This window comes from Bison bison, unplaced genomic scaffold, assembly GCF_000754665.1.
Source record: "Bison bison bison isolate TAMUID 2011002044 unplaced genomic scaffold, Bison_UMD1.0 scf7180017864508, whole genome shotgun sequence".
NCBI lineage: Eukaryota > Metazoa > Chordata > Mammalia > Artiodactyla > Bovidae > Bison > Bison bison.
The window spans coordinates 5,205,862-5,230,313 of NW_011495064.1; the positions used below are offsets into that span (position 1 = coordinate 5,205,862).

General features: G+C 38.3%; 1 protein-coding gene across 2 annotated transcripts in view; it reads left to right on the forward strand.

Annotated features, from left to right (window-relative positions):
* EIF5B (eukaryotic translation initiation factor 5B) overlaps positions 1-24,452 on the forward strand; it is a 128,137-nt gene that overhangs the window by 18,036 nt on the left and 85,649 nt on the right. For both annotated transcript variants that reach the window (XM_010829640.1, XM_010829639.1), the window contains exons 2-8: positions 10,727-10,852; positions 10,954-11,038; positions 11,688-12,363; positions 13,695-13,912; positions 14,294-14,444; positions 22,203-22,298; positions 22,793-22,882. In XM_010829640.1, the coding sequence (XP_010827942.1) occupies positions 10,727-10,852; positions 10,954-11,038; positions 11,688-12,363; positions 13,695-13,912; positions 14,294-14,444; positions 22,203-22,298; positions 22,793-22,882 (1,442 nt within the window). The remainder of the gene's footprint in view (positions 1-10,726; positions 10,853-10,953; positions 11,039-11,687; positions 12,364-13,694; positions 13,913-14,293; positions 14,445-22,202; positions 22,299-22,792; positions 22,883-24,452) is intronic.

Consider the following 24,452-nt stretch of genomic DNA (forward strand, 5'->3'; position numbering starts at 1 on the left):
ACACTGCAGATGGTGACTGCAGCCATGAAATTAAAAGACGCTTACTCCTTGGAAGGAAAGTTATGACCAACCTAGATAGCATATTCAAAAGCAGAGACATTACTTTGCCAACAAAGATTCGTCTAGTCAAGGCTATGGTTTTTCCTGTGGTCATGTATGGATGTGAGAGTTGGACTATAAAGTAAGCTGAGCACCAAAGAATTGATGCTTTTGAACTGTGGTGTTGGAGAAGACTCTTGAGAGTCCCTTGGACTGCAAGGAGATCCAACCAGTCCATTCTGAAGGAGATCAGCCCTGGGATTTCTTTGGAAGGAATGATGTTGAAGCTGAAACTCCAGTACTTTGGCCACCTCATGGGAAGAGTTGACTCATTGGAAAAGACTCTGATGCTGGGAGGGATTGGGGGCAAGAGGAGAAGGGGACGACAGAGGACGAGATAGCTGGATGGCATCACTGACTCGATGGACATGAGTCTGGGTGAACTCCGGGAGTTGGTGATGGACAGGGAGGCCTGGCATGCTGCGATTCATGGGGTCGCAAAGAGTCGGACATGACTGAGCGACTGAACTGAACTGAACTGAACTGAACCGAACCCATCCTACCCAGCCCTCCTTTGAGGGTACTCATTTCCGATTGAAAAAGCTGCCCTAAACTGATTTTATAGTTGGACACATTGGAATCCATAATAATGTGTGAACTTAGATATGTATATTTGGAAGGCTACAAGATGGTGCTTGTACTTGCTTTTGCTTTTGTGTTCTTAGTACTTCAGTTATGAGGCATTTAGAAAGTGGAGAATTAGGCTCCATTTTGTGAGAGGTAGCAAGATGCATTCTGTTTGCTTGCATTGTGTGACGCAGTATGGTTTCATAGCCCTTTGAAGGGCATCAAGACTCAGTTCATAAGGAAACTTTAAGGTTGGAGGGGCTTTTCGTTTTCCTCTAAGACATGATTAGGTACTTCTGAATTTATTAATGAACTGTATCTAAGATAGAACTCCATTGAGGAAGTGGAGAGTGTTGGGTTCTGTGGTTGTGCAAGTGGCGAGAGCTAGTGAGGAGCAATGACTGCTGGACTCTTTCTTGTTTTATCTTTGTGTTTCCTGTTTGTATATCTAACTGTTGTCAAGGAGTGCTTGACAGGTGTTGAGGTAAGAAGAGATGGATGTTGGAGGAAAAGAAATGCTGAAAGTTGTCTTATGGAGAAGGCAGGACTAGATTTCACTGTTTTCCTTATTGGTCCTGGCACCGGTGAGATAGTTCGGAGTGAAGAAGGGAGTCCTTATGGTTTCTGTCTTGTTTGCTCTTCTTCGTAAGCTGGTTTAAGGGGAGGAGCAGAAGCCAAAGTGAAGTGAGAAGGGTTAGTGACCACTATGCCTGCCCTCAGTACTTAGAGATTATGAACTTTTTTTTTTTTCTTTCCACCTGGGGTTGGGGAGGGTCAAGTTGTGGGTGGGGAGAGGAGGCCTGTTGTGGTTTGGATTTTACCTTCTTCCATCGCTCTGCTTTCTACTTATAGGCCCTGGTATCGTATTAGGAACAGAAAGAAACACGTGAGTGCTTCAGTTATTATCGTACCCTAACAAGTCATTCCCATACTTAGTGGTTTAAAACACTGAAAATAATCATCTCTCTTGGTTCTGAGGGTTGACTGGGCTCAAATGGGCCTTGCTTGGAGGTCTCCATGTGGTTGCAGGTAAACGATGACTGAGATGGAATCACTGGACAGTCCCCTCACTGGCCATCACTTCCTTCTGGAGGTTGATGGTAACTGTTGGTTGGGATGTCAGCCTGAACACCCATCCTTGACCTCTCTCTGTGGTCTGGACATCCTCACTAGCTTGGCAGCAGATACCTCAAGAGCCAGGAAGTAGAAGGCCTGGACTCAGAAATTGTAGCGTCATTTCTGCCATATTCAGTTGAGCAAACATACAGTCTTGTAATAAAAGGGAGGGGCATAGACCCCCAGTTCTTAGAATGGCGGAGAAATCATGGGCCAGGTTGTAAGACCTCCACAGAGGGTAAAATAAAGAGGCGCTGGAGAAAAGGTATTGTAGTAGGAGAGAATCCTTGGGAGCTGGGAGCTTTTGAATTGTGGACTGATTTGGGAGGGTATTGGATTTTCTGTGTTCTTGTCTAATGCAGACAACTTTTTAGTGGAACATGCCTGTCATTAATAAATGGAATTTGCCAAGTTCAAAGTTGAGAGATTTGTAAATAAGTTAATTTTACTTCTTCACAGGGAACTTTTTTGGGTGGGGTTATATTATGTGTAATTAAAAGGCTTTGGCGTATTGATCTCGAAGTGAAGTGTCTCATTTTAAATTTTTATATGTATTTTTTGATTATTCCAAAAAGCCAAGCACCGAAGTTGATCACATGCTTTTACGTACACTTAATAAATAACCGTATTTTTAAAAGACTTCTTCACAGTAATATCATTTCAGTTACATATTACATTGTGTTAGTAGAGATTAAGGTATTATAAAAATATTATATGTTGATTCTTATTTTCATAACTTGTAAAAATGAATAAAATGACATATTAGATATATATAATTTTAACTTCACTGTTTTCGGTAAATTGATAAATCCATTCTGTAACCTCTCAACTGTTTTTATAGTATCCCTAGAGATTTAAATTCTCTTTGAGGTATAATCGACACCAAATACACAAATTTCAAGTGTGGCGTCAATAAGCTTTGGCAAATTATACAGTTGTGCTTCTTTCACCAGGGCTTCCCTGGCGGCTCAGACAGTAAAGAATCTGCCTGCCATGTGGGAGACCTGGGTTCAATCCCAGGGTTGGGAAGATTCCCTGGCTGATATTTTATATTTCCATTAGCCCTAGAAGTTCATGACCCTTTGTAGGCAATCCTTTCAGGCCAAAAATAACTGTAGCTTTTTTTTTGGGGGGGGGGGGTAGGTTATTGTAATTTTCCCTTTTCTAGAAATTCATGTAAGTAGAATCATAGAGGATGTAGCCTTTATTGACTGGCTGGGTTTCTTTTAAAGTAATACTTTTGAGATTCCTCTATGTTGGTGTGTATAATATGAATTCTTTATTTTTATTATTGAGTAGTAGTCTATTATGTGGGTGCCATGCCATGCCTAGTTGCTCAGTCATGTCTGACTCTGGACCCCATGAACTCTAGCCCAGCAGGCTCCTTTGTCCATGGGGATTCTCCAGGGAAGTGGGTTTGCTATGCCCTCCTCCAGGGGATCTTCCCAACCCAGGGACTGAACCCAGGTCTCTCGAAGAGTAGGCAGATTCTTTACCATCTGAGCCACCAGGGAAGGGCAGCTGGATATTTAGTTTTTATTGCAGCTTCTTGTGATTATGACTAAAGCTTCTGTGGACATTTGAGTACAGGTCCTTGTATGGACATATGTTTTCGTTTCTCTTAGATAAATACCTAGGAGTGGGATTGCTGGGTCTTATGGTAAGTGTGTATGTTTCACTTGAAACTGCCAAATTCTTTTCCAAAGTGACTGTGCCATTTTTGCATTCCCTCTAGGGGTGTGTTCCAGTTGCTCCACATCTTCTCTCAACACAGTATTATCAGTCCTTTTAGTCGTTCTGGTGGTTGTGGAGTGGCACATCATTGTGGTTTGACTTACATTTAGTTAATGGTACTGAGCATCTTGTCATGTGTTTGTCATTGTCATATCTCATTTGGTTACGTGTTGAAATCATTTGCCTATTTAAAAATTGTGTTCTTTAATGTTGAGCTGTAGAAATTTAATATGTTATAGACAAATCTTTCATTAGATATATTATTGCAAAATCTTTTTCTCAGTATAAGGTTTGCCTTCTTATTTAAACTGTTTAGTTTTGCTAATTAAACTTTTAAGATTATTGCCAATTCACATGTGGTTGTAAGAATTAATAGACTCCTGTATCTTTTAATCAGTTTCCTCTAATAACATCTTGCAAAACTGTACAGTATCACAACCCGAATATTGACACTGGTACAGTTCACTGATCGTATTCAGATTTTCCCAGTTTCACTTGTACTAGCACACGTGTGTATGCTTGTGTTTAGTGTTACACAGTATTATCACATTGGAAGATTTGTAAATTCACTGCCGTAGTCAAAATACAGAACATCACTGCAGGGATCCTTCATGTTTTTCATTTGTAATCATAATCATCTCCTTCCTGTGCACCTCCCCCTACTAACCCCTAGTAATGATGAATCTGTTCTATACTTGAATAAAATCTTTTATTTTCAAAAATTCATATAAGTGGAGTCATATATGTATATAACCTTTGGGAATTAGCTTCTTTCCATTCAGTCTGATTTTCTTGAGAGCCATCCAAGTTGTTGCACGTATCAGTGAGTGAAGTGAAAGTTGCTCAGTCATGTCCAGCTCCTTGTGACCCCATGGACTATACAGACCATGGAATTCTCAGGCTAGAATACTGGAGTGAGTAGCCGTTCCCTTCTCCAGGGAGCAAACCGAGGTCTCCCGCGTTGCAGGCTGATTCTTTACCAGCTAAGCCGCAAAGGAAGCCCACATGTATCAGTAGTTCATTCCATTTTGTTGCTGAATAGTATTTCATGGAATGGGGATGAACCACGGTTTATTTAACCATTCACCCATTGAAGGATGTATGGGTTATTTCCAGTTTTTGTTTATGCAACAAACATTTGTCTACAAGTTTCTGCATGAGATATGTTTTTTGTTACTCTGGGATAAATGAGCATGAGTGCAGTTGCTGGATCATATGGTAAGTACTTTTTAGTTCTACAGGAAAATGATAGACTGTTTTCCAGAGTGGCTGTACCAGTTTGCCTTTCCACCAGCAGTGTGTGAGTGATCCAGGTCCTCTGTGTCCTCAACCACCACGGGTGTTATCACTGTTGTTTGGAGAGAGGACATTATGCTGGTGTGTAGTGATAGCACAACGTGGTTTTAGTTTGAATTTCCCAAACAGCTCATGGTGTGAAACATCCTTTATTTGTTATCTGTAAATGCTCTAGTGAAATATCTTTTCATGCCCTTTGTCCATTTTCTAATTGGATTGTTTGGATTTTTACTGATGTGTTTGGAAATTTCTTTATATAGTTTAGATACTAATTCCCCTCTCTCCCCGCTGGCCCAGATATGTACTTTGCTAATACTTTCTTCTACTTGGTAGCTTGTTTTTTTACATTCCCTTCACATGGTCTCTTGTACAGTAGATATTTTAAATTTTGATGAAGTCCAATTTTTTTTTCTGAATTGTACTTTTAACTTCAAATCATAACTCCTTGCTTACTGCAAAGAACTAATAAGTGAATTCTGTAAGTGGGTAGTTGCAGTACCAGATCAGCATAAACAATTCAGTCACATTTTTGTGTATTAGGAATGAGTATATGGAAACATACACTGTGTGGATAAACATATAAACGCATAAACATATACTGTGTGGATCATAACAAACTGTGGAAAATTCTTAAAGATGGAAATACCAGACCACTTTACCTGCCTCCTGAGAAATCTGTATGCAGGTCAAGAAGCAACACTTAGAACTGAACATGGAACAACAGAGTGGTTCCATTTTGGGAAAGGAGTACATCAGTGCACTGTATATTGTCACCCTGCTTATTTAACTTATATGCAGAGTACATCATGAGAAATGCTGGACTGGATGAAGCACAAGCTGGAATCAAGATTGCTGGGAGAAATATCAATAACCTCAGATATGCAGATGACACCACCCTTATGGCAGAAAGTGAAGAACTAAAGAGCCTCTTGTTGAAAGTGAAAGAGGAGAGTGAAAAAGTTGGCTTAAAACTCAACACTTAAAAAACTAAGATCTGGTCCCATCACTTCATGGCAAATAGATGGGGAAGCAGTGGAAACAGTGAGAGACTATTTTTTTGGGCTCTAAAATCATTGCAGATGGTGACTGCAGCCATGAAATTAAAAGACACTTACTCTTTGGAAGAAAAGCTATGACCAACCTAGACAGCATATTAAAAAGCAGAGACATTACTTTGCCAACAATGGTCCATCTAGTCAAAGTTATGGTTTTTCCAGTAGTCATGTATGGATGTGAGAGTTGGACTATAAAGAAAGCTGAGTGCTGAAGAATTGATGCTTTTGAACTGTGGTGTTGGAGAAGACTCTTGAGAGTCCCTTGGACTGCAAGGACATCAAACCAGTCAATCCTAAAGGAAATCGGTCCTGAATATTCATTGGAAGGACTGATGCTGAAGCTGAAACTCCAGCACTTTGGCCACCTGATGCAAAGAACTGACTCGTTGGAAAAGACCCTGATGCTGGGAAAGATTGAAGGCAGGAGGAGAAGGGGATGACAGAGGATGAGATGGTTGGATGGTATCACTGATTCGATGGACATGAGTTTGAGCACGCTTTGGGAGTTGGTGATGGAAAAAGTAATCCTGGAGTGCTGCAGTCCATGGTGTTGTAAAAAGTCAGACACGACAGAGTGACTGAACTGAACTGAACTGAACTGATGTGGAAACAAATTAAAAATACCAGTTCAGATTACTTTAAAAATTAAATACATACACTGATGGAAAAAATCAAAGAAGATTTAAATACATTGAGACATACTGTGTTCACAGGTTGGAAACTCAACATAGTAAAAATGTCAGTTTTCTTTAAATTCATGTACAGTTAATGCAGTTGAAGAATTTTTTGGTGAACTTGCCCAAGAATATTCTAAAATTTATTTGACAAGTCAAAGGAATTAAGAATAGAGAAAGCAATTCTGATCATGAAAGGAATCATTCCATTTCATTTCAAGATTTATGGCCACATTAATCATGACAGTTTAGTAGTGTCAGAGAAGGACACATCAGTAAATAGAGCAGAATGGAAGACTTAGAAATAGCCCCATACGAGCACAGCCGAGTGGTTTCTGACAGAGGTGCAAAGGCAATTCCGTGTTGAATGGATAGTTGAAATGTTGCTGGAGCTGTTGGCTACCCAAAGGCAAAAAATCAGTTGACATTGAAATACCCAATGTTTGAAACACAACACAGTTAAAAATCTTCAGGACCTAGGAGCTGGTGAAAAGTTCTTTTTCATGACATCAAAAGCATAAAGAACAAACTTGATAAATGGTACCTCATGAAAATTCAAAATTTTTGCTCTGGTTAAAAACCCTGTTAAGTGAACGGAAAGACAAGCTACAAATTGGAAGGGAGTATATATAAACAAACCATATGTAAAAGAGTTCTGAAAACTCAACATTAAAAGAAAATGATTCCAACTAGAAAATGGGTAAAAGAAATGAAGAGACATTTCACTGAATATGTGTGAATGGCAAATACATGAAAAAATGTTTAACTTCTCTAGCCTTCAAGGAATTGAAAAGGAAGACTTTATCACCATACATCTATTAGAACAACTTGAAGGAACAGTAGACATAATACTAAATAATAAGCTGGAGTGTGGGAGAAAATGCATATCTCTATGGAGATACTGCAGATATTGGTGTATATATGGAGATACATCAGTATTGTTGGTGTGAATATTAAGTGGGAAACCACTTCAGAAAGTGGTTCAGCTGTTTCTTGAATTGCACATGCAATATTCTTAATAGCTTCATTTTTTAAAGGCCATTCAGTTATAACATTTTTTCTGTCTTGACAGAGGAGTGTGGCCTCTGAAAACACTGCCTTGATTGAGTACCATGGAAAATTGCCTTTTATTTCTGTAAGTTTGCAGTAAGTTTGGAATAAAGGATTAGGAGCTATAAGGGGAAATATTAGTAGGAATACTGTAACTTTGATAAAGGAAAAAGTCTGCAGAAAGATATACCTTTGGAAAAATACAGATTCCTTAAAGATTTTAAAGCATTCATTATTAGCATGACTGGATTTTAGATTTGACTCTTAGTTCGTTAAAATCTTAAAGCTGTAGTGTGTATGGATAGGTAGAAAGGTAGGACTGAAATGTAGAGAGTAGATAGAGTATGATTTAAAGTTTCAAGTTAAATCACTGACACTATATGTCACTTTCATGTCCTGTTGTAATAGGGTTGACAGTTTAGGACATTCTTTTGAATCCAGGGCAGGAAGTTCTGTACACATTGAAAGAATGCTTTAAAAATCACGGTAATTAAGACTGTTAAGCATTGCTATATCATTGATATATTTTGTAGTTGTATATGGATTTCTCAAATAATTTTCAGAAACTTGATTACTGAATTTCCCATTTTCTGGGAAGTCACTACAGTTTTGGTGTCCGATTTGGGCTTGAGTTCCTGGTGTGTGAGTTTCTAGCAGGATGCCTTTTATGAACTATTTATCATCTTGAAGCTTACTTTAATAGAGTTGTTAAGGAGGATTAATGGCATAATAAATAGTGTGTCTGGTGATTGGTCAGCACAATGCCTGAGACACAGAAAGCATTAAGAAACTGTTAACTTCTTTTACTACCCAGAAGCAGCTTTTCAAACTCAGTGGCATACAGATGTAGTTCCGTGTTTTGTTAGTCTAGAGCTATTTGTTAATGAATATTGTGGCAGTATAGCCAACTGTTTTGATTAGATGAGTATAGTTAGGTGAGGGCTGACAAAGTTTTGGAGGTGAGGTGCCAAGTTTCAGTATTAACCACCTTCACCTTCCCTTCTCACCCTGTTAGACTTCTGTTTTGTGAAATGTTGGCAGGGCTGCCTTTGGAGATAGTGCTGGTTGATCTCAAGCTGGGCCAGATGGCTGATGCTGGGCCAGGCTGAGGTTCCTGTTACCTGATGAGACCTGAGGTTTGGCCTTGATTCTTCCCGTCCCCATTCTGTGTACATTCAGTTAGTCACTGGTGGTGCTGATTGATCCCTTAGTATTTACCTGACTCATAGGTCTTCATCTTGCCTGCCAGTGCTGCAAGTCAGGAGTTTGTCATCCCAATTAACTGTAAAAGCTTCCTACCTTTTCTTGCTTCTTAACTAGTTGGGATTCTGCCCTGTCATTTATACCAGAGGCAGCTTTCTAAAATGCAAATTTGATTATGTCAGCAGGGTTAAGATCTTCCAACTTCAGAATCAGAGCTTCCTGGGTTCAAGTCCCGTCTCTGCCTTGTCTGATTCTGGACAAGTTCTCTGTGCTTCAATTTCTTCATTTATTAAAAAAAGAAAAACAGTTCAAATCTGACTTGCAGTCACCTGGGAAGATAGCTAAACATACATTGCCTAGCTCCCACCCCAGATTCTGGTTCCCTAGATCTTGAGTGGGATTAAGAAATCAGTAGCCTGTAAAAAAGCTTCTCAATTGGTTCAGATACCCTTTTTTGAGTCCTCCTGAGGCCCTGTGCGTGTTATTACCTTTAGGTTTTTGCGCTCATTGTGTCTGATACATGGGCCTCCTTTGCCTGGTTAGCTTCTTTTTTCCTTCAGTAACTCGGGTCAGAGTTTCCCTCAGCTGTGAAGTATCTGACTTTCTCTTTCTTGATTTGGTGCTTTGGAAAGTTACCACCAGTACAGCGGTTCTGTGTTCTGTAATCTCCCTCAAATACACTGTCTAAAATATAGGACAAAAGGGAACACATTCAATTCTGATGTGTCACTTAGAGGCATTAAATTCCGTTATTTTGTGGCGTTTAGCATTTTGCAGTTCCTGATTTACTCATTTTCTCTCTCGCTGTCTCTCCTTGAAGCTTCTTGAGTATAAATTCTGTGTCCTCAGTGTCTTGCCACCTAATCTTAAAATTTGTTGTTGTTGTTTAGTTGCTAATTGTGCTTGACTCTTTGTGATCTCACGGACTGTAGCTCACCAGGTTCCTTCTTTCCGTGGGATTTCCTAGGCAAGAATACTGGAGTGAGTTGTCATTTCCTTCTCCAGATCTTAAAATTACGTATTTCATATTAGGAATTGTTTTTGTTGAAGTGAAGCATCTTTGCAAAAAGGCACCCACCAGTGGAGGCCATGTTGCATGAGGTCCTTGTTTTCTTATTGCATCATTATTTGAATTCATACACCTTTTCTACCTGTGTGTCTCAGACTGACCTCCTTTGTTTTCTGTAGGTTTTAATGGAATTTAGTTTGTTTTGCTCTAAATAAAATTATATTGGCAGATGAGGATATTGGGGGATGGAACCAGAAATGAAACCAGGAATGTAAAAGGTGGTGAGCAGGTTTGGTTCTGGATTTGGGGGCTGTTCTGTGTGTTTTATTTACTCAGTCCTTCCTAATTTATTAGATTTGGATGTGTGGTCATGAGTTGCTGAAAGCACTCAAACTTTTTTGCATCTTTGTTTCCCCTCGATGAAAGTTCCTTTCAACTCTAAAATTTCTGCTTTTCCAAGTAAAGCTGCAAAGATTTCCAAAGATTTAGGTTTTACTGACAATCAAGTAATAATATTTTTCTCTTTTAAGTTCTTTTCATTTATAAGTAACTCCATTCAGATATTCACACACACAAAAGAAACTTTGGTATCAACAAAAGTGAATTTCCTTTTCTTCTTTAGGGTTACTTGAACACAAGCATGAATTTCCTTTTCTTGATTACCTAGATTTTCTCCCTGGAGCTCTTCATTACGACTCTTTCTGGGTTTGAGCGTAACTCACACTTTATTGAAGTAGATGCAGAGAGTCTGAGTAAATAAAACCCAAGTGTTGTCATGAAAGACCTTGTCAAGTGATTTTTTTTCAGTGGGCTGCCAATGCATGAAAAATGCTAAAATGAAGAGAAAATTTTATGTAAGTGAATGTGGTAGATTTATTATTTTTCTCTTGAGTAACACTTGGGTCTCCTTTGTTTTCATTAAGTGCCAAGGATGACATTGATCTTGATGCCTTGGCTGCAGAAATAGAAGGAGCTGGTGCTGCCAAGGAGCAAGAACCTCAAAAGGCAAAGGGGAAAAAGAAAAAGGAGAAAAAAAGACAAGACTTTGAGTAAGTAGATTTTAAATATATTTGATTTTTCTTAGCTTTGGTGCTAGATTTACTTATTAAACTGATTCAGTATCTCAAACTGTATTTTAACCCGTTTCCAGTGAAGATGATATCCTGAAAGAACTGGAAGAATTGTCTTGGGAAGCTCAAGGCATCAAAGCTGACAGAGAGCCTGCTGCGGTCAAGGTGAGATACAGATCACTGCTACTTGTTCATGCTTCTTCCTAGCTCCATTTTTAGGCACTGCCTTTGGAAATTTTTGAGCAATGTATTATGTTGGTTAGAAGTTTCTAGCTGATACCAAAGGGGGAAAACAGTTTCTAGGAAAGCAATAATAAATTTTGAAGTCTTTCACAGATATAAAGATACTTTATTTGGGAATCTAAAGCTGTTTCACTTTATATTGCCAGTTTATAAAATTGGTACATTTGGAAATACAACATTTCACAACTCTACCTCCATTTTCTATATTATTTCCTTTCCATCCTTTGAAATTGGATGAGCCTCAGAGTAATGAGAGAGGGGTAGATATTTTTTCTTTCAATTTTCCCCGAAGGTTTTTTATGCCATATGAGGAAGATAGTGAGCTGGACTGTGATTAATGTCTGCTTCAGAGCACTGGGTTCCAAAACTTCCAGTGACTGTGAGATGTGCTTGAGTCCCAGGCCAGCTGCTGGGACTTGCTTGAGTTTTATATTCTTATAAAAGAGCCGTAGTTTAAAATTCTTTTGATAGTTTTTTCCATGTGTACTTAATGAAGTACATGACTTTGAACAGCTTCAGTTAAAAATAAAATATAATGCTGTTAATATTTCTAACAGTGGACATGTTTTAGCCAACAGAAAATAATGAAGATGAACCCATCTCAAAACAAGATAAGAAAAAGAAAGGACAGAAAGGCAAAAAACAGAGTTTTGAAGATAATGATAGTGAAGAATTGGAAGAAAAAGATTCAAAGTCAAAAAAGACTGCAAAACCCAAAGTGGAAATGTACTCTGGGAGTGATGATGATGATGATTTTAATAAACTATCCAAAAAAGCAAAGGGGAAAGCTCAGAAATCAAATAAGAAGCGTGATGCATCAGAAGAGGATGAGGATAACAGTAAAAGAATTAAAGAGCGTATGAGAGCACATTCTTCTGGTGAAAGTGGTGATGAATCAGATGAATTTTTGCAATCCAGGAAAGGACAGAAAAAAAATCAGAAAAACAAGCCAGGTCCTACTGTCGAGAGTGGAAATGAAGATGATGACTCGTCCTTCAAAATTAAGACAGTGGCTCAAAAGAAGGCAGAGAAGAAAGAGCGTGAGAGAAAAAAACGGGATGAAGAAAAGGCAAAACTTCGGAAGCTGAAAGAAAAAGAAGAGCTGGAGTCTGGTAAAAGGGATCTGGGTAAACCAAAAGAATCTCAGCGGAAACCTGAGGAGGAAGCTCTGAAATCCAAAGTGACACTTGACTCTGGGGCAGCTCCTGCCTCTGAAGAGAAAGGAGAGGGTCCCATAGGCGCAGAAGGTTGGTAATAATATTGACAGAAGGGCCAGAGGCTTGGATTCATAATTAGTTCCTTTGTTTATTTGCTGTGCTGGGTTTTCGTTGCTATGCACAGACTTTCTGTAGTTGCGACGAACAGGGGATACTCCCTTTCTTGTGGTGTGTGGGCTTCTCATTGTGGTGGCTTCTCTTGTTGCAGAGCACAGGAGGTCCTAGGAGCTTGGGCTCAGTGATTGTGGAGCATGGGTTTAGTTGCCTCGTAGCATGTGGGATCTTCCTGGGCCAGGGATTGAACCCTGTCTCCTGCTTTGGCAGGAAGATTCTTAAACACTGGACCACTGGGGAAGTCTTCAGTTAATCTGAATTTTGATTGTTATGCTCCAAAGTCATTTGTTATTTGTCCTTGGTTATAAAGGTACTGAGTTGTAAGATGCATAAAAAAAATTAGTCTAAGTACTCGTTTTAAATTGATTTTTGTTGCTAAACATGTATGTAGTATAAAGTATCTTTCAAATGAGTTGTACACAAACTAGGATTTTTGTGGAATTTCACTTTGGAAAACAATTTTTTGCTGCTGATGAATACTGGAAGTTGCTTAATGAAAAATTTATTGTTCCTTTTGATAACTCAGTGTGAGATGATACCTGAATTCTCTCCTGTTATCAAAAACCTAATTCAGGTTTTTAAATGAAAATGAAATGGAAAAACAATATACTAAAATTAGTTAATGTCTTTAAAGCAATAGTGAGCCATGTTTTTGTACCAGAACCCGTTAACAAAAAAAAGCTATCTAGTTAAACTTCCTCCTCTTATTCAGAATGAAAACAAAGATCAAGTGATTTACATAATTTTTCCTTTAGACTGGAAAACTTTTAATGGGAAAATTGGCATAGCTTTTAAACCTCTCAAATTCTTACTGTCTGGACATCTTTGAGGAGAACCATCATGAATGTAGCTTCAGAATCTTTCATTCTTCAGTATAATGCTAAAGAGTTCTTGGGACATATTTGTATTTTTGTGTTTTATCCTAGTATCTGTCCCCTTAAGGTAGGCTTCTTATCATCTCCATCTTACAGAAGCATTAGGTACAGTGTATCTTCTCCCTTCTGACAGCATCTTCCTGTCTTCTCGAATCCCTTAGGATAACTCAGAGTAACACCAGCATCATAGGCGTCTAAGGAAGCCAGCTGGGTGGTTCTGAGCTGCACCAGCTCCTCCCAAGTGCTCAGGAGGCCTTGATGCCTAACGACCTTAGTCTGCTGCTGGCCCATTGTAGTCCCTGGATTCTAGGGTTTGCTCACCCCTGTTGTAGGAAGTGACTTAAAAATACTTTTTGCCTCTTTTTTTGGTAGATGACAATGAAGGAGACAAAAAGAAAAAAGATAAGAAGAAAAAGAAAGGAGAAAAGGAAGAAAAGGAGAAAGAAAAGAAGAAAGGACCTAGCAAAGCCACAGTTAAGGCTATGCAAGAAGCTCTGGCTAAGCTTAAAGAAGAGGAGGAAAGACAGAAGAGAGAGGAGGAAGAACGGATAAAACGGCTTGAAGAGTTAGAAGCCAAGCGTAAAGAAGAGGTATGTTTTTGTGAAGTTGCTGACATTGACACATTCTACTTAAATCCTCTTCTCATAACACATCTCTAGCTTTCTAATTGTAAAACTTTCTTAGTTACATGGTAGTTCAGTTACATTATTGTTCAGATATAGATAATAAGATAAGTACAGAAAATCCTGCCTTATTTCCTCGGGTACAGACAGGAGTTGCTTTTACATTGTTACCCTCACGTGATACTAATTATACTCATTATGTACATTTAAAATACTTTCATTGGGAAGTTCCTAACATAATACTCTGCATGTATCTCAAGAGCTTTGTTAGAAATTTGGGGTGTTTGCTTTTAAATTTTGTAATTTGTTAAGCTAATACAGTTTTGTCTGCTATGTCTTCTTTTATAGGAAAGATTGGAACAAGAAAAAAGAGAAAGGAAAAAGCAAAAAGAAAAGGAAAGGAAAGAACGCTTGAAAAAAGAAGGGAAACTTTTAACTAAATCCCAGAGAGAAGCCAGAGCCAGAGCCGAAGCTACCCTTAAACTTCTACAAGCTCAGGGTAGGTGGTGTTCTTAATTAACTGAACAGTCCAGAGAGTTCTCTCAAGCAGTTATCTCTGTAGCGGTCAAAAGGAGAATTGAATTGAGATAGAAGGAGAATTTCTGTGAAAAGGCTATGAAAAAGTCCAGTGGTGTAAGTAGGTGAGATAATTTCATTATTTCAGGAGATGAACTGTGTACTGTGATAAATTTGCATGTTAAATAATAGTTTGTAAATGAAAATACAGAATAGTGAATCGAGGTCCCATGTATGCGTCACTGAGTTTTAACACTTAGCATTCTTATTTTGTTCCCCTCTCACTCCCCCACCACCACTCTAGAGTATTTTAAAGTGAATTACAGAAGTCAGTATTATTCTCCTCACAGGTTACTTTAGTATGTGTCTCTAACAGGAGATTTTCCTTTTTAACACAGTATAGTATGTATTATTATATTTAACAAAATTCCTTGATTTCTTGATTTTGTCCATGACTGTGTTTTTTTCACTTGTCTCCAAAACATCATTTATAGATTTGTTCAGATCAGGATCCAGATTAGATTCAAGTATTGCATCTGGTTGATAATGTGATTTGGTTGATTGGATTGATACTGCTGTTTTTGGCATGGATTTATTTGTTCAAGATACTGGATTTTTTTCCTAGAATTTTCCCTGTTCTGAATTTATCTAATTGCATTCTACTGGTGTTGGCTAATTTATTTCTCTGTACCTTATAATTTTTAGATCTAGCAGGCTGGCTGCTACTTAGCAGTGCTGTGTAGTGCCCAGTGCCTCATGTGAGGAGGCATGTGATCTGGTTGTCTTGCTTCTAATGATGTCAGCGTTGATCATTGAGTTTAACCTTTGGTAGCCTTGTCCATTACAGAAGTACTTCATTGACTTTTTATCTAATAATTTAAATTCCAATTGGTGATCATTGCCTATATCCTGTATTTCATTAGGAATTGCAGAATTGTGATAGGAAAACCAGGAAATATGCTTAATTCTTTCCCTTTCTTCACTGATTTACAAAATAATAATTTGCTTTCCCCACAACCTCCAAAGCTAACCAGTGAGTTTAATTTTGTTTTGGATGTAGAACACTTCATCTTAATGGAATTTTATATAATTGATATGTTTTCATCTCCTGAAGTTATTTACATTTTGGATATTCTAATTAGATGCTATTTTTGGCTAGGAGGAGGTCAGTCAGGTTGGTCCCTATGACTTTTTCATTTGACTACAGTGTTCTTGGGCTCTTCCTTGCTTTCTGACACTATGAGATAGCTCAGGTTCACCTTGTACATTTTCTTCTCTAGACCTTGAAATCAACCGTTTACCCAAGGAAGTTGGTTCCTTTTAGTTTAGATTCCATAATACGAACATTTCATTAATTGTGTCTTTGACAGGTAAGATGATTTAAATATAGTGTCTTTGCTCCATTGAGAAGAATGTTTTGGGATTTCTCTTTATGTCTTGTCCCTGCATTCCACAGGTTTTATATTATAGTAATTTTGGTACTTACACTATAATTAAAATAATAGCTACCATTTATTAATGTATTTAGTATATAACTGATGCTATTTTTGACATTATTTCTTCATAAAAGTCTTCATTTCCATCATATAGATGAAAAAATGGAGACTCAGGAAACTTGAACAGCTTGCCTGAGGTCCTGGAGCTGAGATTTAACTTATCTGTGGGACTTCCTCTATGTTATGTTCAGGTGGAAGCAGTAAATTTAGAGGAACACAGGACTGAGATTTCAGAAAGTTTTATTTTTAACTGGGAATATAGCTTTTAAAAAAAATGAAACTAAAGAACAGATTCGAGTACAACTAGCAAATCCAAATATTGGATTTAACTGATAGCTCTCTGACAGACTAAAAGCTCTCATGGAGAAGTTGGGATGGGGCCATACAGAAAGTGGCATGCCAGTCTCAGAAATGCTCTTTTATGAAGTAGTTTGACTTGCGTTTATAAGATGAAAATTAAAATTATGAACTTGGCATCAGTCTTTAGGTTAGGATAGGCTTGGAAGAGGTGGGGTCTCGTGTGGCATCTCTAGCCTCAGTCTCCTTTATTCTTCATAATGTTGCCCAGTGTTTGCCCTCTTATAGGCTCTGTATTGTCTGTTAATTAAAAAAAAAATCCAAACTTCTTAGCCGGGCATTAAAGGTCCTCCACAAGTCTGCTCGTTGAGTCACTTCAAGGAAGAAATGTTACATGTTATGTCTGACCATATCTTTGGAAGCCACCTTGTTAGATAAATATTATTTACTATGTTCATTACCTAGGACTATATATATAATTTATTCATTGAGCTAAAAAATGTGTTCTTAGTGTATCTGCAGACATTTTCAGATAATGACCTTGAATTGTGTAGCAGGTTATCTTTTTGATCTGTTCATAGCCTTTAGCCTGTAACTACTGAGCATATAGCAAGTACACATTCCTTAAAAGACACAAACTACCACAACTCAAATACATAACCTGGATAGTCCTGTATCTATTTAAAAATATACTCCTATCTATTTACATTTTAGCTCAGTTAAAAATTTACAATAAAGAAAACTTTAAGCCTCTATGATTTCACTTGGGAATTCTAACAAATATTTAGGGAAGAAATATTGCCAGTTATGAACATTATCTTCCAGAATCACCCAACTCCTGAGGACAGCATTATCCTTATGTCATAGTGAGACAAAGACATTACAAGAAAGGAATTGTGGATCAATATCCCTCATGAACAGAGATGCAGGTTTCTCAGCAGAGTATTAGCAGTGTGATTCCAGCCATGCAGTTGTCCCTTGTGCAGTCTAGGAGTCAGGGCAGCTCTCCATGCAGTCAGCAATTTGTGGACATTCATAGTTGGCCCTCTGTAGCCACGGTCTATCCACATACTGAACCAGTAGTGGATCTTGTAGTACTGTAGTATTCCGTGAAAAAATGTGAGTCCAAGTATCCGTGTAGTTCAAACCTGTGTTATTCAAGGGTCAACTATATAAACATACTTATGTGCATATATTTATGTATATATTTAGGGACAGTCTGTCATGACCCAGTGGATTTTACCTTGGTAGTGCAGGGGTGTTCAGTATTTAAAAATCAAGAAATAGTTCACCATATTAATAGACTAAAGAAAATCTACATGATCGTCTCAATATACAGAAGGATCATTTCAAAAAATTCAGTATTCATATATAATAAGAATCCACAAACTGGGGATAGAAGAGAACTTCCTTCCCTGATATAAGACATTTACAAAAAATATGCAATTATTACACTTACTTTTAAATGACTGAATACTAATAAACTCTAATATTGAGATTAAGGCAAGGGTATGCACTCTCATCACAATCATTCCACATTGGTCTGGAATGTCGTGATTCAGGCAGTTAGGCAAAAAATAAGGCCTGCAGATTGGTAAGAAATAGTCTATTCATAGATGCCAGTTGTCTACATAGAAAATTCCATGGTATCTATCCCCCACAAAATCCTATAGCTAGTAAGTGGGGTTAAGAAGATTATGGATAGGCCAGTATGCATATATCAACTATTTCTATATGCTAGTAATTAACGCTAGTAAGTGAGGTTAAGAAGATTATAGATAGGCCAGTATGCAAATATCAACTATTTCTATATGCTAGTAATTAACATAAAAATACTAACAGTATAAAATTAACAGTACTATTTATAGTAGTACCCCCCCATAAAAGAAATTGAAATACTTAGTTAAAATTCTAGTATTTGTGGAATCTATATGCTGAAAACTGTAAAATACTGATGAAAATAATCAAAGGCTTATGTAAATGGAGAGATGTTGCTTTTGCAGAGTCAAATGCAACAAATGCAAGCAGTCAAATCTGCTTTTGCAGATGTTGCTTTTTGCAGTGTGATATTGTTAAGATACCACTTCTCCCAAACTGATTTGTAGATTCAGTGCAATCTCAGTCAGAATTACAGCAGAATATTTGAAAGAACCTTGGAAGACTCACAATATCCAATTTCAAGACTGGCTGTAAAAATACAACAATCACAGTGTGATACTGGTTAAAGGGTAAACGAAGAGGTCAATAGAACAGAACAGAATAGTCTGTCTGGTCACGTTTTCTTTGTTGTCATAAGTTCAGTTCAGTCTAGTCGCTCAGTCATGTCCGACTTTGCGACCCCGTGGATTACAGCACCCCAGGCCTCCCTGTCCATCACCAACTCCTGGAGTCTACTCAAACTCAAGTCCTTTGAGTTAGTGATGACATCCAACCACCTCATCCTTGTCGTCCCCTCTCCCGCCTTCAATCTTTCCCAGCATCAGGGTCTTTTCAAATGAGTCAGTTCTTCGCATCAGGTGGCCAAAGTATTGGGAGTTTCAGCTTCAATATCAGTCCTTCCAGTGAATATTCAGGACTGATTTCCTTTAGGATGGACTGGTTGGATCTCCTTGCAGTCCAAGGGACTCTCAAGAGTCTTCTCCAACACCACAGTTCAAAAGCATCAATTCTTCAGTGCTCAAGTTTCTTTATACTCCAACTCTCACATCCATACATGACTTCTAGAAAAACCATAGCTTTGACTAGATGGACCTTTGTTGGCAAAGAATGTCTCTGCTTTTGAATATGCTATCTAGGTTGGTCATAAATTTTCTTCCAAGGAGCAAGTATCTTTTAACTTCATGGCTGCAGTCACCATCTGCAGTGATTTTGGAGCCCCTGAAAATAAAGTCTCTCACTGTTTCCCCATCTATTTGCCATGAAGTGCCATGATCTTATGCCATGATCTTAAGACCAGATGCCATGATCTTTGTTTTCTGAATGTTGAGCTTTAAGCCAACTGTTTCACTCTCCACTTTCACCTTCATCAAGAGGCTTTTTAGTTCCTCTTCACTTTCTGCCATAAGAGTGGTATCATCTGCATATCTGAGGTTATTGATATTTGTCCTGCAATCTTGAATCCAGCTTGTGCTTCTTCCAGCCCAGCATTTCTCATGATGTACTCTGCATATAAGTTCAATAAACAGGGTGACAATATACAGCCTTGACATACTCCTTTTCCTATTTGGAACCAGTCTGTTGTTCATGTCCAGTTCTAACTCTTGCTTCCTGACCTGCATACAGATTTCTCAAGAGACAGGTCAGGTGGTCTGGTATTCCCATCTCTTTCAGGATTTTCCACAGTTTGTGGCGGTCCACACAGTCAAAGGCTTTGGCATAGTTAATAAAGCAGAAATAGATGTTTTTCTGGAACTCTCTTGCTTTTTTGATGATCCAGCGGATGTTGGCAGTTTTATCTCTGGTTCCTCTGTCTTTTCTAAAACCAGCTTGAACATCTGGAAATTCACGGTTCATGTACTGCTGAAGCCTGGCTTGGAGAATTTTGAGCATTACTTTACTAGCGTGTGAGATGAACACAATTGTGCAGTAGTTTGAGCATTCTTTGGCATTCATTGCCTTTCTTTGGGATTGGAATGAAAACTGACCTTTTCCAGTCCTGCAGCCACTGCTGAGTTTCCCAAATTTGCTGGGATATTGAGTGCAGTACTTTCACAGCATCATCTTTCAGGATTTGAAATAGCTCAACTGGAATTCCATCACCTCCACTAGCTTTGCTTGTAGTGATGCTTCCTCAGGCCCTCTTGACTTCACATTCCAGGGTGTCTGGCTCTGGTGATCATACCATCGTGATTGTCTGGGTTGTGAAGATCTTTTTGTATTATTGTTCTTCTGTGTATTCTTGCCACCTGTTCTTAATATCTTAATATCTTCTGCTTCTGTTAGTCCATACCATTTCTGTCCTTTATTGTGCCCATCTTTGCATGATTTGTTCCCTTGATATATAATTTTCTTGAAGAGATCTCTAGTCTTTCCCATTCTATTGTTTTCTTCTATTTCTTTGCACTGATGACTGAGGAAGGCTTTTTTCTCTCTCCTTGCTATTCTTTGCAACTCTTCATTCAAATGGGTATATCTTTCCTTTTCTCCTTTTCTTTTCCCTTCTCTTCTCTTCACAGCTATTTGTAATGCCTCCTCAGACAATCATTTTGCTTTTTTGCATTTCTTTGTGTCATAGAAAGAGATAATTCAGTAGATAAAATACGGTTTTGCTACAAGTGATAGTGGGATAATTAGACATTTATTTGCAAAAAATAAAATGAAAAACCTGGCCCTCAATCCCACTCATTATATAGAATTTAACTTGTAATGGATTGTAGATCTAAATGTGAAGAACTTTCAGAGGAAAACATAGAAACTCTTTATGAGTTTGTGCTAGGCAGGGAGTGCTTAGGTACAACTTCAAAAGCATAATCCATAAAAGGGAAAAAAATGAGGAAATTGAGGAAGTCCAGTTAACAACTGCCATTCAAAAGACACCATTGAGAGAATATCAAAGATAATACCTAAAAATCACTCATCTGAAAATTGTGTTTATGTGTATATAAAGATAACTCAGAATTCAACAAGAAAAACAATCCTATTTGGAAAGGGGCAAAAAAGGTTGAAGAGACCCTTCACTGAGATACTGTAAGCATGTGGAAGGAATGCTCAACACCATGGTGGTGGTTCAGTCGCTCAGTTGTGTCCGACTCTTGAGACCCCATGGGCTGTAGCCTGCCAGGCTTCTCTGTGTATGGAATTCTCCAGGCAAGAGTACTGGGGTCGGTTGCCATTTCCTTCCATGGGATCTTCCCGACCCAGGAATCAAACCCTGGTCTCCTGCATTGCAGGCAGATTCTTTCCTGACTGAGCTACAAGGGAAGCCATTAGGAAAATTCAAATTAAGACCACTATGAGGTATCACTACACATTTATTAGAATATGTAAATTTAAAAAAACCCCAGCATTTGTCTTTACCAAATGCTGGCAAGAGCAGTTGGAACTCTCATGTGCTACTGATGGGAATGCAGAATTGTAAAGTCACTAGAGTTGGCAGTTTCTTACAAATTTAAATACAGTTGACCTCTGAACAACATGGATTTGAATTGTGAGGGTTTTTTTCAATTATAAATACTACAGTACACGATTTGTTATTGGTTGAATCCAAGAATTTGGAAACCATGCATATAGAGGGCTGGCTATAGGTCATATGCAGATTTTCAGCTACATGGAGGGTTGGCAGCCCAGAACTACATGTTTTTCAAGGGTCAGCTGTACGTATTTAATGTCCCATCCACTCCATAATGTGTATCCCAGAGAAAACGTTCACACAAAAATCTGCATGCAAATGTTGATAGCAGCTTTATTCATACTGTCAAAAACTAGAAATAACTCAAATGTCCTTTAGCTGCCTATTGAATAAACGGACTGTGGTCCGTCCATACACTGGATTACTGTTTACCGTAAGAAACGAAGTATTGATACATATAGTAACGAGGATGATTTGGATCCATTATGATGATAGCCAGACTGTAAAGCTTTATTTCTGTGACTTTCTGGAAGGAGACCATCTTAAGGGATGGAGAACAGATCAGTGGTTGCCAGGGACTTAAGGATGTGAATAGGGTTTAACGTCCCAGAGCAGCCTGGGGTGATGGAACTGTTATGCATCTTCATTATGATGGTAATTGTGTAACTTCAAGCGTTTGTCAAAAGTCAAAGAGCTAGACACCAAAAAGATGGAATTTTAATGCATGTTTAAAATACCTTATGTTGAAAAGGTTTTCCATGAACTTTATATTTTAGGATATGTATCTCTGAGGTGAATAAAATGTTACCTTCTTCAATAGTGTTTCTTAGGTGTCAAGCAAGTAGTATAAACACTGAAATTTTCCAATTTTATCCCTCAGGTGTTGAAGTGCCATCAAAAGACTCTTTGCCAAAGAAGAGGCCAATTTATGAAGATAAAAAGAAGAAAAAACCACCGCAGCAGATGGAAAATAAAGGTTTGCATACAAAACCTGTGATTTAGAAACAGTTTTGCTGGCCTTTTCCCCTATAACCTTAAAAACAGAAGTCTCTTAAAAAGGAGTCTAACCAGAATTGCATATTGAAACCAACCAATTGCATATTGAAACCAACTATTAATGATATTAATATCATTCTCCACTGATTCAAATGACAGGTTAAGGGAAAAGTATATCTGTTTGTAAAATCTGAGTCCTATGCTATGAATAACTGTTCTTGACTGAAAAAGCATAACTATCATTTCTTTTTTTTGCTGTTTCCTTCTCAACCTTCTGTAATTTTATATTCTAGTCTTGTCGGAAAGAAAAACTAGTTTCCTGTTTGTAAAAAATCATTGTTGGTATTAAATGTTTTGTAAACTTATTAAAGAATTTAGATTGTACTACTGGTGTTTATTCAGTAGTTAACAGAGTATCCTAACAGGAAATGCACTGAAAAGTATTGTTAAGTTGGTTTCTGTTCCTTTTATCAGTTTCTGAACCAGTGGAATTAAGTGCTGCTGCAGAAGTTGTGGAGCAAGGACTACCCGAAAAAGAAGAGACACCGCCTCCTGTTGAACCAGGCCAGTAGTGCTCATGTGTCCTAAGTTGTCTTGGTTGTCACTAGTTTGGAGAAACCAGATGTCTGGCAGAATGGCCTTCTTACTTTGTAGTTCTTTCTTTAAATCGTTTCATTTTCTCTGGAAAAATTGTAGAGGTGAGACTTGAATCACTTTTGTTCTCTACAGTGGTGTTGGAAGTGTTTTATAGAAAGGATTAGAGGTATTTGGATTTTCTCTAATGTTTTTATTTATGGGTCAGGATTCTTAGGTGGTACCAAAAAGACCTAAAGTTCTTTGTTTAAATCCTTTGGAAGCAAATTGGGAGCACTTTTGATTGGAGCTTTTTACTAAAAATCATAAGAATTGACATTTTAAAATCTTCAGAGGTCAGCTTTTGTTTACTAAATTAGTAAGAGGATTCAGTTTACTCATTCTGTGAGTGTATTTTGGGATTGGAGAACATCTCTGGATTTTTTTTTTTCTTTAAACATTGTTCTAATTCGCGAAACTAGGTGTTGCTAGGAGAGCCGGAGGCTGGCTACATTGTATGTTGGGTAAAATCAGGAGAATCTCCGGTGTTTACAGATAGGAGTAGGAGTTGCTTTAGAGAATGTTAAGACTGACCCAGACTGAGGAGAGTTTGGGGGAGAATGGATTCATGTATATGTATGGCTGAGTTCTTTTGCTGTCCTCCTGAAACTATCACAACATCATTAATTGGCTGTACCCCAATACAAAACAAAAGGTTTTTTTTTCTTGAAGATTGACCCACACTTGTGAAAGATACTGGGTTGGCCAGTACATTCATTCAGGGTTTAAGATGTTACAGAAAAACACAAATGAACCTTTTGGCTAACCCAGTATTCAGATCAGATCAGATCAGTCGCTCAGTCGTGTCCGACTCTTTGCGACCCCATGAATCACAGCACGCCAGGCCTCCCTGTCCATCACCAACTCCCGGAGTTCACTCAGACTCACGTCCATCGAGTCAGTGATGCCATCCAGCCATCTCATCCTCTGTCATCCCCTTCTCCTCTTGCCCCCAATCCCTCCCAGCATCAGAGTCTTTTCCAATGGTCAACTCTTCCCATGAGGTGGCCAAAGTACTGGAGTTTCAGCTTTAGCATCATTCCTTCCAAAGAAATCCCAGGGCTAATCTCCTTCAGAATGGACTGGTTGGATCTCCTTGCAGTCCAAGGGACTCTCAAGAGTCTTCTCCAACACCACAGTTCAAAAGCATCAATTCTTTGGCGCTCAGCCTTCTTCACAGTCCACCTCTCACATCCATACATGACCACAGGAAAAACCATAGCCTTGACTAGACGAATCTTTGTTGGCAAAGTAATGTCTCTGCTTTTGAATATGCTATCTAGGTTGGTCATAACTTTCCTTCCAAGGAGTAAGCGTCTTTTAATTTCATGGCTGCAGTCACCATCTGCAGTGATTTTGAAGCCCAGAAAAATAAAGTCTGACACTGTTTCCACTGTTTCCCCATCTATTTCCCATGAAGTGGTGGGACCGGATGCCATGATCTTTGTTTTCTGAATGTTGAGCTTTAAGCCAACTGTTTCACTCTCCACTTTCACCTTCA